Below are 16,415 nucleotides of genomic sequence, written 5' to 3' on the forward strand. Positions count from 1 at the left end.
GAATTGTGCGAAGATTTTCTCATGAGGCGTGGCTAATTTTCTCATCTAGTCAAGGATCAACGCGACGACGCAGTCCCAAATATCTGTGAGATCTAATTAATTTTACGTGTTCCTTAATTTATTAATATTTGCATGTTTTCTATTTTAATTTCCATGGGATTATTTTGTTAATTGGATATCAAGGGCCCGATGTGCAATTTGACTTTTTAATCTCTTGTCAAATTAATCAATTAAATCCGTAATTGTTTAGTTGGTTAATATTAGTGGCAACTAGTATTTTCACATACTAGGAGAACATGCAATCTGATTTAAATAACCCTCGTAGCGTGTTATTAATTTGGGTTAGGCTTTTCTAGTTTTTAATGCAATTAGGAAATTAATTCCTACGGTCGTACCTAGGAGTATTTCCTAGTTAGAGGTAATCAACGGTCGTACCTTGGTTATAAATAAATTAAGGAAAAGCTGGTCGTTAGAGCTTATCGGCGACTATAACTAGCCTATTAATTAAATTAAGTGAACCTTCTTTGCATCAATGATCGGATGAATGGACTGTGTCTGCGTAGTTGTATCCTTGGCTAGAATTTATTATTTATTTAATTGCTATTTACAATTGTATTAATTAATTATTTATCTTTGGTTAAATTGTTTAATTATTTTTAGTTAAATTATTTAATTATTTATTTTTAGTTTTATCTGATAAAAATCCCCCGTGTCCCGAACTTGAAAAGAATCGAATTTTTTTCCAATCCCTGTGGATTCGACCCTACTCACTACTATACACAGAAAATTCATTTTTCTCGAGTAGGTATTTATTATTGCACAGGCTCGACACCTTCCAATTTTTGGCGCCGCTGCCGGGGACTGGCGTTAATTATTTGTTTCTTTTTAAGTTCATTTTTGTTCTAATTTTCTGGTATTTTTTTTCTAGTTTATGCCTCGCTCTTCTCGTACAGGCGAATTAGTTTTCGACCCTGAAGTAGAGAAGACCGCGCGTAGAACGAGGAAAGAAACCAGGCGACTCAGAGAAGAGCAATACGGTATTGCACCTCAGGGACTTGATCTAGAGGTTGAGCCGACAAATTTGTCTGGTGACAATTCGAGTGATTCAGACCAAGAGGAAGTCACTATGGCAAATGCACGAACATTAAGGGAGTTGGCTGCTCCTGATTTAAATCAGCAGCCCTTGTGCATTACTTTTCCAAATTTAAATGATGACACTCCCTTTGAACTAAAATCTGGTCTAATTCATCTCTTGCCATCTTTTCATGGTCTACCAGGTGAGGAGCCCTACAAGCACTTGCAAGAGTTCGACGTCGTTTGCAACAGTATGAAGCCTCCGGGAATTACAGAAGAGCAAATAAAGATGAGGCCTTTCCCCTTCTCTTTGAAGGACTCCGCAAAAGACTGGCTCTACTACCTACCACCTGGTAGTATCACCACGTGGGATCAATTAAAGAAAAAATTTCTGGACAAGTACTTTCCGGCGTCTCGAGCTGCGAGTCTAAGGAAAGAGATATGTGGCATCAAACAACACCCAGGCGAGTCACTCTATGAGTACTGGGAGAGGTTTAAGAAACTGTGCACCAAATGCCCTCAACATCAGATAAGTGAGCAACTGCTCATCCAATATTTCTACGAGGGATTACTTTTCAGGGACAGAAGCATAATCGATGCTGCAAGTGGAGGGGCGTTGGTGAACAAAACCCCTCGAGGAGCATGGGAGTTGATTGAAGGGATGGCTGAGAACTCACAACAGTTTGGTTCAAGAGAGGACATCCCGACGCGCAGGGTGAATGAGGTGGAAACGTCCTCTATCCAACAGCAGATCTCCGAATTAACATCTTTTGTAAGACAATTAGCTGTGGGGAATGCTTCACAAGCCAAAGTGTGTGGGGTGTGCACTGCCGTGAGTCATCCTACGGAAATGTGTCCACTGGTTCAAGAAGAAACTGCAGAACAGGTGAACATGGCTGACCACGCGCCCGCGCCAAGAAAGCCATATGATCCATACTCAAACACCTACAATCCTGGTTGGAGGGATCACCCCAACCTTAGCTATGGAGGAAATAGGCAGTCTAACTTTGTGCCAAATAGACAGCAAGGACACCAACAGCAGTATCATCCTCGCCCACCACCACCACCACCCCCTTCAAACTCAAGTCCGTCCATGGAAGAAATGATGAAGCAATTACTTGCCAATCAACAAAAGACGGATTCAGACCTGCAAAGCATGAGAAATCAACTGGGACAGGTGCAATCATTGCAAAATCAAATGAATCAAATGGCTATAACAATCAACCGTTTGGAGTCCCAAGTTCAAGGAAAATTGCCATCTCAACCTGAGGCAAATCCAAAGAATGTAAGTGCAATGACCTTAAGGAGTGGCAAGGAAGTTCAAGGACCCGAACCGGTGATTCCTAAAGACAAGGACGAGGAACGGATTGAAAAAGAATTGGAAGAGGAGGGCACAGACAACAAAAATGCAAAGGTACCCTCGAACCCAATTCCTACAACTAAAACTAATCCACCTCCCTTTCCTAGCAGGTTAGAGAAACCAAAGAAGCAAGACAAGGAAAAAGAGGTCCTGGAGATCTTTCGCAAGGTGGAGATCAACATACCCCTACTGGATGCGATTAAACAAGTACCCAGGTACGCAAAATTTTTGAGGGACCTGTGTGCCAATCGCAAGCAGTTGAAAGGGGATGAACGAGTTATAGTTGGAGAGAATGTTTCGGCAATTCTACAAAGGAAACTTCCACCAAAATGCGGAGATCCAGGTATGTTTACTATTCCTTGTAGGATAGGTAATACTTTGATTGGAAAGGCCATGTTAGATCTAGGAGCATCGATTAATGTCATGCCGAAATCTATTTATGCTTCTTTGAACTTAGGCCCTTTGAAAGAAACTGGAATAATAATCCAACTAGCTGACAGGACCAATGCATACCCTGACGGGTTGATTGAAGATGTTTTGGTAAAAATTAATGAATTGGTTTTTCCAGCTGATTTTTATGTGCTCGATATGGAGGATGAACACTCCCGTGATCTGTCACCTTTGTTGTTAGGTAGACCCTTTTTGAGCACAGCCCGAACCAAAATTGATGTTAATAAGGGTACTTTGTCTATGGAATTTGATGGTGAGATTGTCCACTTTAACATCTTTGAGACCATGAAATATCCATCCGATTCAAATGTTGGCTCTGTTTTCTCGGTAAATGTTATTGACCCTGCTATACAGGAGGTTTTTGAAATTGAAGGCAGGGATGAGCTAGAGGTCGTTCTGACCAGGCACTTCGAGTCCGAAACCACCTCTGGAGTAGAGTTGAGTGAAGAGCTTAAATGCGTGATTGGATCGTTGCAAACGTTACCAACCACGAAGACAAGGTATGACCTCGCACCCATTTTTATAACTGAACCTCACAAAAGGTTACTTCCATCTGTGGTGCAGGCACCTGTCTTGGAACTGAAACCGCTGCCGAAACACCTGAAATATGCATACTTGGGTGAAGGGGAGACACTTCCAGTGATCATCTCCGCGGGTTTATCAAAGGTTCAAGAAGAGAAACTACTTCGAGTTCTTAGGGAACATAAGCAGGCGATAGGATGGACCATCGCCGACATCAAGGGAATTAGTCCCGCGGTGTGTATGCACCGAATTCGACTCGAGGAGAATGCTAAACCCGTACGGCAAGCTCAACGGAGATTAAATCCTCTCATGATGGAGGTCGTAAAGAAAGAGATTTTAAAACTGCTGGATGTTGGAATTATATTTGCAATATCAGATAGCCCGTGGGTAAGTCCAGTACAGGTGGTCCCGAAGAAGGCAGGGGTGACAGTGGAATCAAACCAAGAGGGTGAGCTCGTACCAATTCGAAAGCCCACCGGATGGCGACAGTGTATCGATTACCGAAAGCTAAATGCCGTCACGAAAAAGGACCATTTCCCTCTCCCTTTCATTGACCAAATGGTGGAGCGATTAGCATGTCGAGCTTACTATTGTTTCTTGGATGGATTTTCAGGTTATTTTCAAATTGCCATCGCACCCGAGGACCAAGAAAAGACTACTTTCACCTGCCCATTTGGAACATTTGCATACCGAAGGATGCCATTTGGATTGTGCAATGCACCTGCTACCTTCCAAAGATGCATGGTAAGTATCTTTTCAGAATATGTTGAGAAGATTATTGAGGTTTTCATGGACGATTTCAGTGTATATGGTGAAAGTTTTGAAAACTGTCTAGATAACCTGAAATTGATCTTAGTAAGGTGTATAGAAACTAATCTCGTGCTTAATTGGGAAAAATGTCATTTTATGGTTGAACACGGGATAGTTTTGGGTCATGTTGTATCATCTACAGGTATTGAGGTTGATAAGGCAAAAATAGATGTTATATCTACTTTACCTTACCCCGCGACTGTGCGGGAAGTTCGTTCCTTCTTGGGTCACGCAGGTTTCTATAGAAGGTTCATCAAGGACTTCTCGAAAATTGGAGCACCTTTGTTCCAACTTTTGCAAAAAGATGTATCCTTCGAATTCGATGAAACATGTAAGGGGGCATTCAATAAGTTAAAGGAGTTATTGACCACCTCACCTATTATCCAACCCCCTGACTGGAACCTCCCATTCGAAATCATGTGTGACGCCAGCGACTATGCAGTGGGTGCGGTGTTGGGTCAAAAAGTAGAAAAGGCAGCTCATGCTATCTACTACGCATCTCGAGCCTTGAACGGAGCTCAATTGAACTATTCAACCACCGAAAAGGAGCTTTTAGCAGTTGTTTTTGCCTTAGAGAAATTTCGGTCTTATTTACTTGGTGCTAAAGTTATTATTTTTTCAGATCATGCAGCTTTACGGTATTTATTGACCAAGAAAGAGGCAAAACCGCGATTGATACGGTGGATATTGTTGTTACAAGAGTTCAACCTGGAGATCCGAGATAAGAAAGGGGCAGAGAACCTGGTAGCAGATCACTTGAGTCGAGTACAAGTCGTCGAAGAGGACCTCCCATTGAGAGAAGCATTTCCCGAGGAGCATTTATTTTCTATTAATTCATCCTTGCCTTGGTATGCAGATATTGTTAATTTTCTAGTCACTGACAAATTTCCTACAGGATGGCCTAAGGCAAAGAGAGACAAGTTGAGGAGCGATGCAAAGTTCTACATTTGGGATGATCCTTACCTCTGGAAGCGGGGTGCCGATCAAATCATCCGTAGATGTGTAAGTGAAGTTGAATTTCAATCTATTCTAGCATATTGTCACTCTTTTGCATGTGGAGGTCACTTTGGACCGAAGAGAACGGCTCGTAAGGTGCTAGAGAGTGGATTCTATTGGCCAACTCTATTCAAAGATGCCTACTCATTTTGTAAGTCATGTGATAAGTGTCAAAGAGTGGGTAATATCTCTCGTAGGGATCAAATGACTCAAACCCCAATGATTTTTGTTGAAATTTTTGACGTTTGGGGCATTGATTTTATGGGTCCTTTTCCTTCGTCCTTTGGTTTTTTGTATATATTGCTTGCTGTAGATTATGTTTCGAAGTGGGTAGAAGCAAAGGCCACCCGCACTAATGATTCCAAAGTGGTTGCAGAATTCGTTAAGTCTAATATTTTTGTTCGCTTTGGGATGCCGCGAGCAATTGTAAGTGATCGGGGTACTCATTTCTGCAACAAAACGATCGCTGCAATTTTTAGGAGATATGGTGTCTTGCACAAAGTCTCTACATCCTACCATCCTCAGACAAATGGTCAGGCGGAAGCATCGAACCGAGAGATCAAATCAATTCTAGAAAAGATGGTCCGACCCGATAGGAAGGATTGGAGTGTGAGACTAGAGGATGCACTATGGGCATATAGGACGGCATACAAGACACCTATTGGCATGTCCCCTTACCGATTGGTATTTGGAAAACCATGTCATCTCCCGGTAGAGTTTGAGCATAGAGCGTTTTGGGCGGTCAAGCAATGCAATATGGATATCGAGGAAGGCGGAATTCAAAGGAAGTTGCAATTACAAGAGTTGGAAGAAATCCGAAATGAAGCATACGAGAATGCAGTGATCTATAAAGAGAAGAATCGGATCTTTCATGACCAACAGATCTCTAGGAAGACATTCGTCTGCGGGCAAAAAGTTTTACTATACCACTCCAAATTGAAGTTATTTCCAGGTAAGCTACGTTCTCGTTGGATTGGTCCCTTTGTTGTAACTAATGTCTTTCATTATGGTGCAGTAGAGATCCAAAGTTTGAAAACGGAGAAGAAATTTGTGGTGAATGGTCACCGTCTCAAGCCGTATTATGAAGGATTTCCAATTGAACGGGTGGAGATGATGCAACTGGAAGACCCGATTTGCTTAGTTTAAGCAAATTCTGGACTCCGTCTAGCCAAAGACATTAAAGAAAGGCGCTAGTTTGGGAGGCAACCCAAATATTAGTTTTGTTATTTCTAATTGTTTTGTTCTTTCTAGTTGGTTCTTTTGCATTGGGTCATTTACTCGTTGGGTAGTATCAGTACTCATATTTCCTTTACTGAAATCAGGAAGTGAGATCTTGGCGTGCCCACGCGGCGTTGGTGTCTCCTGAGGTCAGTGGATGTTTTATAATCTTGGCGTGCCCACGCGGCGTTGGTGTCTCCTGAGGTCAGTGGATGTTTTATAATCTTGGCATGCCCACGCGGTGTTTGACGACCTAAAAAAAAAAAAAAAAAAAAAAAAAAATAAAAAATAATAATAATAATAAAAAATAAAAAATAAAAAATAAAAAAAAAAAAAACAAATCCTTCTTTTTCTTCTTTTCTTTTTCTTTCTTCTTTCTTTCTTTCTTTCTTCTTTCCCTGCTTTCCCCTTTTCTCTGGTTCCTTCACCCAGAGCCGCCGCCGCCCCAGGTCTCCTCCCCTCCTCGCGCGCCACCTGGAGCCCACCGCTCCCTCTCGCGCGCCACCTGGAGCCCGCCGCTCCCTCGCGCGCGCTACCCCAACCCGTCGCCCACCACCCGCAGTCGCTGAGCACCACCAGATCCAGCTGCCGCAAACTCTTCTCTCTCACAGCCACCACCTTCATCGCACCACTGGCTTCGTATGCACGCGCCTGCCTCAATCTCTTTTTATTATTTTTTTTTATTTTCTTATTTTATTATTGCAGCATGTTTTTATTATCTTTATTACAGTACATTTCTGAAAGTTTTGCGTGTTTGGACTACCTGACATTTCTATTCCTCCTTAGTTGGGTACTTCTATGTTACTTTGCTTGTTTCTTTTTACTTTGCTTGATTTTTATTTATTTAGTACAATTTGGAAAGAATGGTGAAACCACGATACCGACCCTTTGACCTCCGCTCCGCCTCCTCCAACTACAGGTGCTAATAGCTGGCACCAGCTTCAGGGGAGTTTCGTTGTCCTTCTTCTTATTTTTACTGTTTCATTATCACATTGAGGGCAATGTGTGATTTAAGTGTGGGGGGGATTTGGGTTTAGTTTTGATTGGTGTTTCTTTAATTTACTGCCTTTCTTACTAGTGTTTTGATGAATAAATATGGCAATTCATTCGTTTATTGCTGGTTGTGATTTATCCTATGAATTTTGTTTAGATGGCAAGTAAACGCATGTTATCTTGGTGAATATCATGAGTTTAATGACTTGGTGCAAATTGTGGTTAACTTGTTTAGGCAATATAAATATTTTACTAGCAATTGTTGTGTGGATTGGGCAATTGTTGATCTTAGTTCTCCATATTAGGAGATGACGTGGGCCATGATCTTTAATTATTTGGTTTTCTGGTACTTTAATTGTGATTAATAAATGACTCTACTCCGCTAGTGCCGTCACCTAGTAACCGGGAGTCTTCACCACAAGTGTCGACTTTCGCGTCAAAAAGTGGCGATATCTATGAGTAGTTAGTCCTGAAACTGTGAAAAGTTGAGTAACTGGGCTCTTTCATCTAAAAATGTCAGAGTTCACGTCAAAAGACTTGAATAGCTTGGGATTGGGCATTCAAAAAAAAAAAAAAAAAAAAAGAGAAGAAAATAATGTGTAAGCTTATGATCATGTTGGCCTGCCGATCCTTGTTTTTCAATGTTGAGATTTTGATTTTCAGTTGACCTAATTGCTAACTTTTGCTAGTTTAATATTTTAATTTCTTAGACGAGTTAGCCATGAATTGGACGAGTCTATGATTTCAAGAGCTAACCGGGAGAAATATGTTTTGACACTTAGCCACTAAAACTTGATTTTGGGATAAGCGTAGCTTGGCAGTAAATGAAATGAGAGTTAGCCATTGTTGAGTTTAGTGTTCCCATACTTGAGGACAAGCATGATTTAAGTGTGGGGGGAATTGATAGGGTATTAATTGTTAGTAATTTTATCATTAATTTTCCTCTTTATCCTTGCCAAATATTGTTTTAATTGTCAATATATATTTATATTTGGTATTTGGATATAATTTCAGAAAGTTGAGCAGAAAAGTGCTAAAAGGGGACCTTCTTGAGAAGATTTCTCCACACGTGAAAGCTTCTAAAAGCTTTCCACCATCAGCCCAAATTGTGCAAACCAACGGAACTGCTGATGAAGAATTGAATTGATATGATGAAATCCACTAGCAATAAGAAATCAAAGCGGGGACCACGTAGAAAGTTTGTTCTTATTGTGGGAGATATACTCATGAGTCAAGGTGTTGGCTTTGATGATTGAGCTTTGACTTTGATGATGAAAGTAGCTTTTCTATTTGCTTCCTACGTAACTAGTTCTCATATAAAACTAGTGCAGAGGAGAATGAGAGGGCGGCAGAAGACATTAGACAAGTTTTAGTTTTCTCTCCAAGAAGCTCCGTAGGTAGAATAGGTAGTTGATTGGTTTGTTGGATTTTGGGTGTGAAGTTTTCTCCAGAAGTTTGTTTTATGTTTCTTCGGTTTCTTTCATTCAACTAGTTTCTTCCATGAAACTAGTTTTATTGCATTAGATTACGGAGAATCAGATTTTCATTTTCAGTTACTAGCAAGAGTTATTTATGGCTTCAAATTCAATTGAATTGTGCGAAGATTTTCTCATGAGGCGTGGCTAATTTTCTCATCTAGTCAAGGATCAACGCGACGACGCAGTCCCAAATATCTGTGAGATCTAATTAATTTTACGTGTTCCTTAATTTATTAATATTTGCATGTTTTCTATTTTAATTTCCATGGGATTATTTTGTTAATTGGATATCAAGGGCCCGATGTGCAATTTGACTTTTTAATCTCTTGTCAAATTAATCAATTAAATCCGTAATTGTTTAGTTGGTTAATATTAGTGGCAACTAGTATTTTCACATACTAGGAGAACATGCAATCTGATTTAAATAACCCTCGTAGCGTGTTATTAATTTGGGTTAGGCTTTTCTAGTTTTTAATGCAATTAGGAAATTAATTCCTACGGTCGTACCTAGGAGTATTTCCTAGTTAGAGGTAATCAACGGTCGTACCTTGGTTATAAATAAATTAAGGAAAAGCTGGTCGTTAGAGTTTATCGGCGACTATAACTAGCCTATTAATTAAATTAAGTGAACCTTCTTTGCATCAATGATCGGATGAATGGACTGTGTCTGCGTAGTTGTATCCTTGGCTAGAATTTATTATTTATTTAATTGCTATTTACAATTGTATTAATTAATTATTTATCTTTGGTTAAATTGTTTAATTATTTTTAGTTAAATTATTTAATTATTTATTTTTAGTTTTATCTGATAAAAATCCCCCGTGTCCCGAACTTGAAAAGAATCGAATTTTTTTCCAGTCCCTGTGGATTCGACCCTACTCACTACTATACACAGAAAATTCATTTTTCTCGAGTAGGTATTTATTATTGCACAGGCTCGACACCTGCCAAAAAGATTTTTTTACTTAAATTTAAATTGAACTTTTTTTTATTGAAATTTGGAAGGGATACAAAAGGAAGGGAATTTATGAAACATTCCTAGAAAAAAAAAAAAAAAAAACCTTTGCTTCAAAGCGGAATTGGGCTATTGATAAAATTTGATTCGCTATCCATCCAAATTTAAGCCCGTCGTCAGCTCATCACCAGATTTGTAAAGGGTAAATTACAAATAACTCCTATAGTTTCATCTATTGCCAAAGACTTCTCATAACGTTTCAAAATATCCACTTTATCCCGTATGATTTCATATAAAGTGAAAATTTGAAGGAAAATAGCCTATGCAATGTTGTTATTTGTAATACCAACAGTGCCCTTATTTGAATACTAAATCAAACGACGACTTAATCACCTTATATAAAATCGCAAGGAGGTTACATAGATAAAAACAAAAATCACATAAGAGTAGAGTAGATATTTATGAAAATCATCCAAAAGTTAAGTAGATATTATGATTTCATCACATGCAATTTTGAAGTGTACCTCATATAATTGCCAATTGTATATTCCGTCCATTATTCCCTTTACATAAAACTAAAGGTGTTTTATAACCATTTTAAAACCTTTAGGTAGTCATATAAAATCACATGGGAGTTACCTGTAATTTTCCCATTTGTAAATGCTATCTCCGTCAAAAATTTTATTTTCCGTTAATTATGGTGACAAGAGCCCTGGAATATTCCAAAGGCGGAAGTTTCACTGTCCTTGGCTCAGCAAGAAGTCAAATGCGACACTGCATTGACCGCTTTGTTTTCTTTTTCTGATAATGTTGACCGCTTTGTTTTTTTGTTTTTTGTTTTTTTAATCAAAGTCTTTGTCAATGATCAATTCTACCTACTGTAATGTACTCTGCCCCTTTGAATAATGAAACTGACTTCTAACGTTTGCTTCTTTTTTTCTATATAGAAAACGAAAAGGAGCGTCAATTCTCTCTAAATTTTTTTTTTTAAAAAAAAAATTTTAGAAGGGGAAGGATATGATTTAGGAGAAAGGAAGATCTAAATCCATAATTTTTAAAGCTTGAAATCTCAACTTTAATCATTAAATTGTTATTTCCCTCTAAATTTGAGGATTATGTCTATCATGCAACGAAAAATTGCTTGTCTGAGTCATTAATTGATAGATTTTCATTGATTACACCCTGTTTGTGGCCTACTTAAAACATAAATGATACCAAATGGTACTGATACCATGTCCAAAAGCATTTTCCTTTCCATAACTAAGTGCCAATACATTGTCGATTCTCCTTATACTCTGGCCTTGGAGTACTTATGGATTCATTTATTTGATAGAAAGTAGAAACACCTGAAATTCTATCACTTACAAGTTACAATCTAATGGTAGTTTTTTCTTTCGTTTCTCTTGAAAGACCAAATAGTATATTGTGTTTCGTTTCCATATGGATAAAAGAAAGGCAAACGTAGCTCTATGTTGAATTATGGGCAAATTACATTTTACCCCTGATGGTTTAGTATATTTGTACATAACTCCTCTATAGTTTTAAAAATTGTACATAACTTCCTCATAATTTGGATTAAAGTATCAAAATAACAGAATTTGCAATCTATAGCGGAGTCACTTAAAATGTCAAAAATGCCCCTACATAAAGTTAAAAATTATTTATTAACCACAAGGGGTTATGTGTATATCTTGAAACCATAAGAGAGTTATATGGTAAAGCATTAAACCATACAGGGTTAGTACATCATGTATATTATGTTTATATATTTTGGTTACTTTAGCCATTTTAATTTTTAAAAAAGGGTAATTTTGATATTTTTAAAGGTTTCGTTACGAATGATCATTTTTGTCGCTTTGACACTTTAATCTAAACTATAAGGGAGTTATATATAGCTTTTGAAGCTATTGGATGTTATGTACAAAAATACTAAACCATAGGAGGATAAAATATAATTTGCCCCTGAATTATTGACCATTAGCACGCTTCAGTTTTATTCAAAGGAGACACTTTAACATCAATTTGTATCATTTTCCAAGGATGACTAAAAGACAAGACAACCTAATATTCAGAGTTTGAACACTGACGCCAAATTTGAACCTCAATTTCCTCTTCCACCGGCACACTAATTCAATATTTAGATCGTTTACTAGTAAACATCAAGAAAAATGGACCTTTTTTTTTTTTTTTTTTTTTTTAAAAATATCGGCCGAAACTTCTTAGCACTGTAACAATGCATGTGTATTGTCACTATTGTGTAGTTACTAAACCAATCCTCCTATGAAACTTCGATCGAACTTGAACCAGAATAGTAAAAAATAAAAAAAGGCAGTCTATAATGAAGATGGCCAAGGAATATAGAATTGGGCTAAACCTGGCTAAGTCGTGTGTCCAACTCTGCTTAATTGTAGTATTAGTTGTCCTTGCAAGCCTAACAATTCCATCAGATTGTTTCCAACATGATGACCAATATCCCAAAACCATTGCTGGCCTCTTCGTCTTCGGTGATTCACTCATTGATCCTGGAAATAACAACTACATCAACACAAGTAGAGATGCCCAGGCCAACTTTCCGCCATATGGAGTATCTTTCTTCAAATATCCGTCAGGGAGATTTTGCGATGGCCGTGTTATTCCTGATTTTATTGGTAAGTATATAGGAGCTAGCCTAAAATTCAACAAATAAGCACTTAATTATACATGAATAACAGGCTTACTTTGCTGTAACGACAATTTGCAGCTGAATACGCAAAGCTTCCTTTCATTCCACCTTATCTCCAAATTGGTTACCGGTATCAGTTGGCTTATGGCGCAAATTTTGCATCTGGTGGCGCTGGTGCTCTAGTTGAACCCTTTTCCGGATTGGTATGTAATTCATTTATGAATTGTCACTAAGAGTAATTAACACCAATGATATAATATTGCCATTTTCCAATATATGTAGGTTATTGATCTGAAGTCATTTCTCAGGTTATCGACCTTAAAAAGCAGTTATGGTATTTTAACCAGGCTGAAAAACAGTTGAGGTCGAATCTAGGTAAAAGAGGAGCAGAACGAATCGTGTCCAATTCTGTATACTTGTTTAGCATAGGGGCTAATGATTACTCGAGCGACAGACGAAAGGATTATGTAGCAACGGTGGTTGGCAACATTACAGCTGCTCTCGAGGTAAAATTTTAATTTTTACTACTAGACGACAGTAAGTTAGCCATTGTAGAGCAAGGCGAAGTGATTATTAGCATGCATAACAGGAAATATACAAGAAAGGTGGGAGAAAATTTGGAGTTGTAAATATGCCACCTATAGGATGTTTGCCACTCTTTAGAGCTGCCGATTTGGCTGCCGGAGGGACTGGAGAGTGCAATGGACAGTTGACAGCTTTGGCCAAGTTACACAATGTCTTACTTTCCAAAAAACTCGAGCACCTGCAGAAGCAGCTCAAAGGGTTTAGATATTCATATTTTGACATCTTCACCGCTGCTGTTGAAATGTTCGACAATCCATCAAAATACGGTACATGCAATCCACTTTATTTCTTGTTAGTATTAGTACTCCAACTATAAAAATTACATACGTCCTAATTGAGTAATCTTGCAATTATCCGAGTAATTATATATCTTGCATGTTATTGTTTAAGGGTGGGTTTGATAAAACTGAAATCTGAAAACTGAAATTTAAAATCTGAAATCTGAAAAGTGAAATTTGAATCCATTAAATTATTGAATTGTTAAGTATTAAATTAATACATTTGAGTGCATATCACATTTAACGATAAATGAATAGCTCATCACTTAATTTTAGGAGTAAGTTTTGTTTAGGAAATTCAGTACCACTTAATTAATTCATTTGTTTAATTTTTGGTTATCAAACGGTCTGAACATATTAAGATCTGAATCCATTAAATTTAAGTGTTGAATTGAATTATCAAATAAGGTCTAAGTGCTTAAACTTATTGTGATAATGTCTGCATCTATTGTGCTGGTACATATACTATATAGGGTGCAGTTAAAATTGACAATCCTAGAAATCTCGAATCCGCTAACCATAGCAGTGCTAAACTTTTCTAGCAAACCAGCATTGCATGGTGGACTAACTAACAATAACGAGTTTCCATTTTTGCACTTTGTTTTAATTGAATAAAAAGGTTTCAAAGAAGTTAAGAGTGCATGCTGCGGCAGTGGTCCTTTTCGCGGAGATCGCAGCTGCGGAGGCAGGGGAGGATTCAAAGAATACGAGCTATGTGACAATCCACAAGATTATTTCTTCTTTGACTCCAATCATCCAACTCAAGCGGCCAACCAGCAATTGGCGGAGCTCATGTGGGCTGGACCCTCCAATATCACTTGGCCTCATAATCTCAAATCACTTTTTCAGATTTCATTGTAACCTGATCTACTCAAGATATGGATGGTGCGTTTGGGAGTTGAGGTTTCAGCAGAAACGAAGAGAAAGTTGTGCTCTTTTATGTTTGGGACTCTCAAGTGAAACCGAAAAAGAAAGAAACAAACGGATTTTGAAGAATTCCAAGTGCTGCTACCTTGTAAAATTTTTCCTACCGAAAACGGGCGGAAAGCAAAGGACAACTGAGGGAAGTTTGCAAAACTTTTCCAATTTGTCCGCTTTATTCTCACAAAACTATTGAATAAAATTTTATTGATATATATATATATATATATATATATCCAAAATCATTGTACTTCCTTCTAAAACTTTCAAACAACATCAAATTCTCTTCCATTCCTTTTTCTTCTTTTCTTTTCTTTCATAACTTAACATTTCTCTGCAGTTCGGTCAAAAAATTTCTGTTAATAATAGTGACAAGAGCCCTGGAATTCGAAAGGCGGGTCATGCTACCTATGGAAGCCAAATGCCACACAACATTGACCGTTTTGTTTTTTCATGCCAAGTCTTTGTCCACGATCAATTCTACCTGTGGAAATATACACTATTCCTTTGAATAATGAAACTGACATCTAATGTTAGGCTTCTTTTCCACATAGAAAAGAAAAAGGGAACATCAATTCTCTCTATTGATTTGCTGACCACGCTTCCGGGTCATGCTAACTATCATACTTTTCTAAAAAAATCTTTAATATGATCCATGGTCCAAATATCCGAAAACAAGCATGACAAAAAAGTGCAATAGCCCTTTATTTGCTTTGATGAAACCAAATGCTACTGATGCGATGTCCAGAACCATTTTTGTTTCCATATCCAATTCCCCATACATAGTAGTAGCTCCATATTGTCCATTAGCTTCACTTTTGTTCAAAGGAGACATTTTAACACCAATGGAAATCATTTTCCGTGGCAAAATAGAGAAGATGACCTAATATATAGCTTATTGACTGTTGTTTTCAAGTAGAGGGACCGGCATTGAGTTTGAAAATTGACGCTAAAATTGACGCCAGATTTGAACCTCAATCTTCTTCTACAAGTAGCAGACTAATTCAATATTTAGATACATTTGCTACTTTGCTTGAATTGATACTTTCTTAGTAAACAAGCGAACAAGAAAACTGGAACACATTACAAAAATCTTGGCTTAAACTTCTTAGCACTATTGTAATGCCTGTGTATCTTTTGATTTTCAAATGTGTATGTATCTGTGTCATATTTGATTTGATGCATTTTCTTTCATTAGTGTAAATTTATTCGATGAAATTTATTCTTTGTATCAGTAAAGAATAAATTACATATAACCCCCTAAAGTTTTACATAATGTCAGATGACCCCCTAAGATTTCAAAATAACTATACAACCCCCTGTAGTTTTATATAATGTGAAAAATGGACGGAATGCATAATTATTTATGGTGATTAAGCCACCTGTGCTTTAAAAGTGCGTATTATGAAATCATAATATTCACTTAACTTCTTTATGGTTTACATAAATATCCATTTTACCACCTGTAATTTTTATATTTATCCGTGTAATCCCCCTATGGCTTTATATAAGGCAGATAAATCATCGCTCGATTTACCATGTAAATAAGGGCACCACTAGTATTTCAATTAATGACGGTCCATAGAATATTTTTCGTTAAATTTCTAGTTTACATTAAATCATAGGGGGTGAAATGAATATTTTGAAATGTAAGAGGGATTATGTGGTAATAGATGAAACCACATGGGGATTATTAGTAATTTATCCGAAGAAAATAATCCTCATATAAAACCAACATAAAACTTCAATCCAACTTGTACTTAGAAAAAGAAAAAATCCAGGCACTGTACCATAAAGATGACGAAAGAATATAGAATTAAGCTTTAACCTGGCTAATTCGTGTATCCAACTCTGCTTAATTGTAGTATTAGTTGTCCTTTGCAGGTCTAACAATCCCATCGTATTGTTTCCATCATGTTGACCATCATCGAAAAACCATTGCTGCCCTCTTCGTCTTAGGTGATTCACTCATTGATCCTGGAAATAACAACTACATCAACACAAGTACATGTTTCCTGGCCAACTTTCCACCGTACGGAGAATCTTTCTTCAAATATCCCTCGGGAGGTTTTGTGATGGCCTTGTTATCCCTGATTTTATTAACTGGTGGCCA

The 16,415-nt window shown here is 37.7% G+C and overlaps 1 protein-coding gene and 1 non-coding gene across 2 annotated transcripts; one reads left to right on the plus strand and one right to left on the minus strand.

Annotated features, from left to right (window-relative positions):
* Positions 1–1,498: 1,498 nt before the first annotated feature.
* Positions 1,499–1,605, minus strand: LOC113728291 (small nucleolar RNA R71). The gene has a single exon (XR_003458020.1). It is a non-coding gene; the product is annotated as a small nucleolar RNA R71 (small nucleolar RNA).
* Positions 1,606–12,104: 10,499 nt separating this feature from the next.
* LOC113723700 (GDSL lipase-like) lies at positions 12,105–14,526 on the plus strand. Its single transcript, XM_027246681.2, has 5 exons — positions 12,105–12,504; positions 12,597–12,721; positions 12,827–13,024; positions 13,108–13,369; positions 14,001–14,526. The coding sequence occupies exons 1-5, from the start codon at positions 12,195–12,197 to the stop codon at positions 14,240–14,242; spliced, it is 1,137 nt and encodes a 378-aa protein (XP_027102482.1). The 5' UTR covers positions 12,105–12,194; the 3' UTR covers positions 14,243–14,526.
* Positions 14,527–16,415: the final 1,889 nt, after the last annotated feature.

This window comes from Coffea arabica, chromosome 2c, assembly GCF_036785885.1.
Source record: "Coffea arabica cultivar ET-39 chromosome 2c, Coffea Arabica ET-39 HiFi, whole genome shotgun sequence".
NCBI lineage: Eukaryota > Viridiplantae > Streptophyta > Magnoliopsida > Gentianales > Rubiaceae > Coffea > Coffea arabica.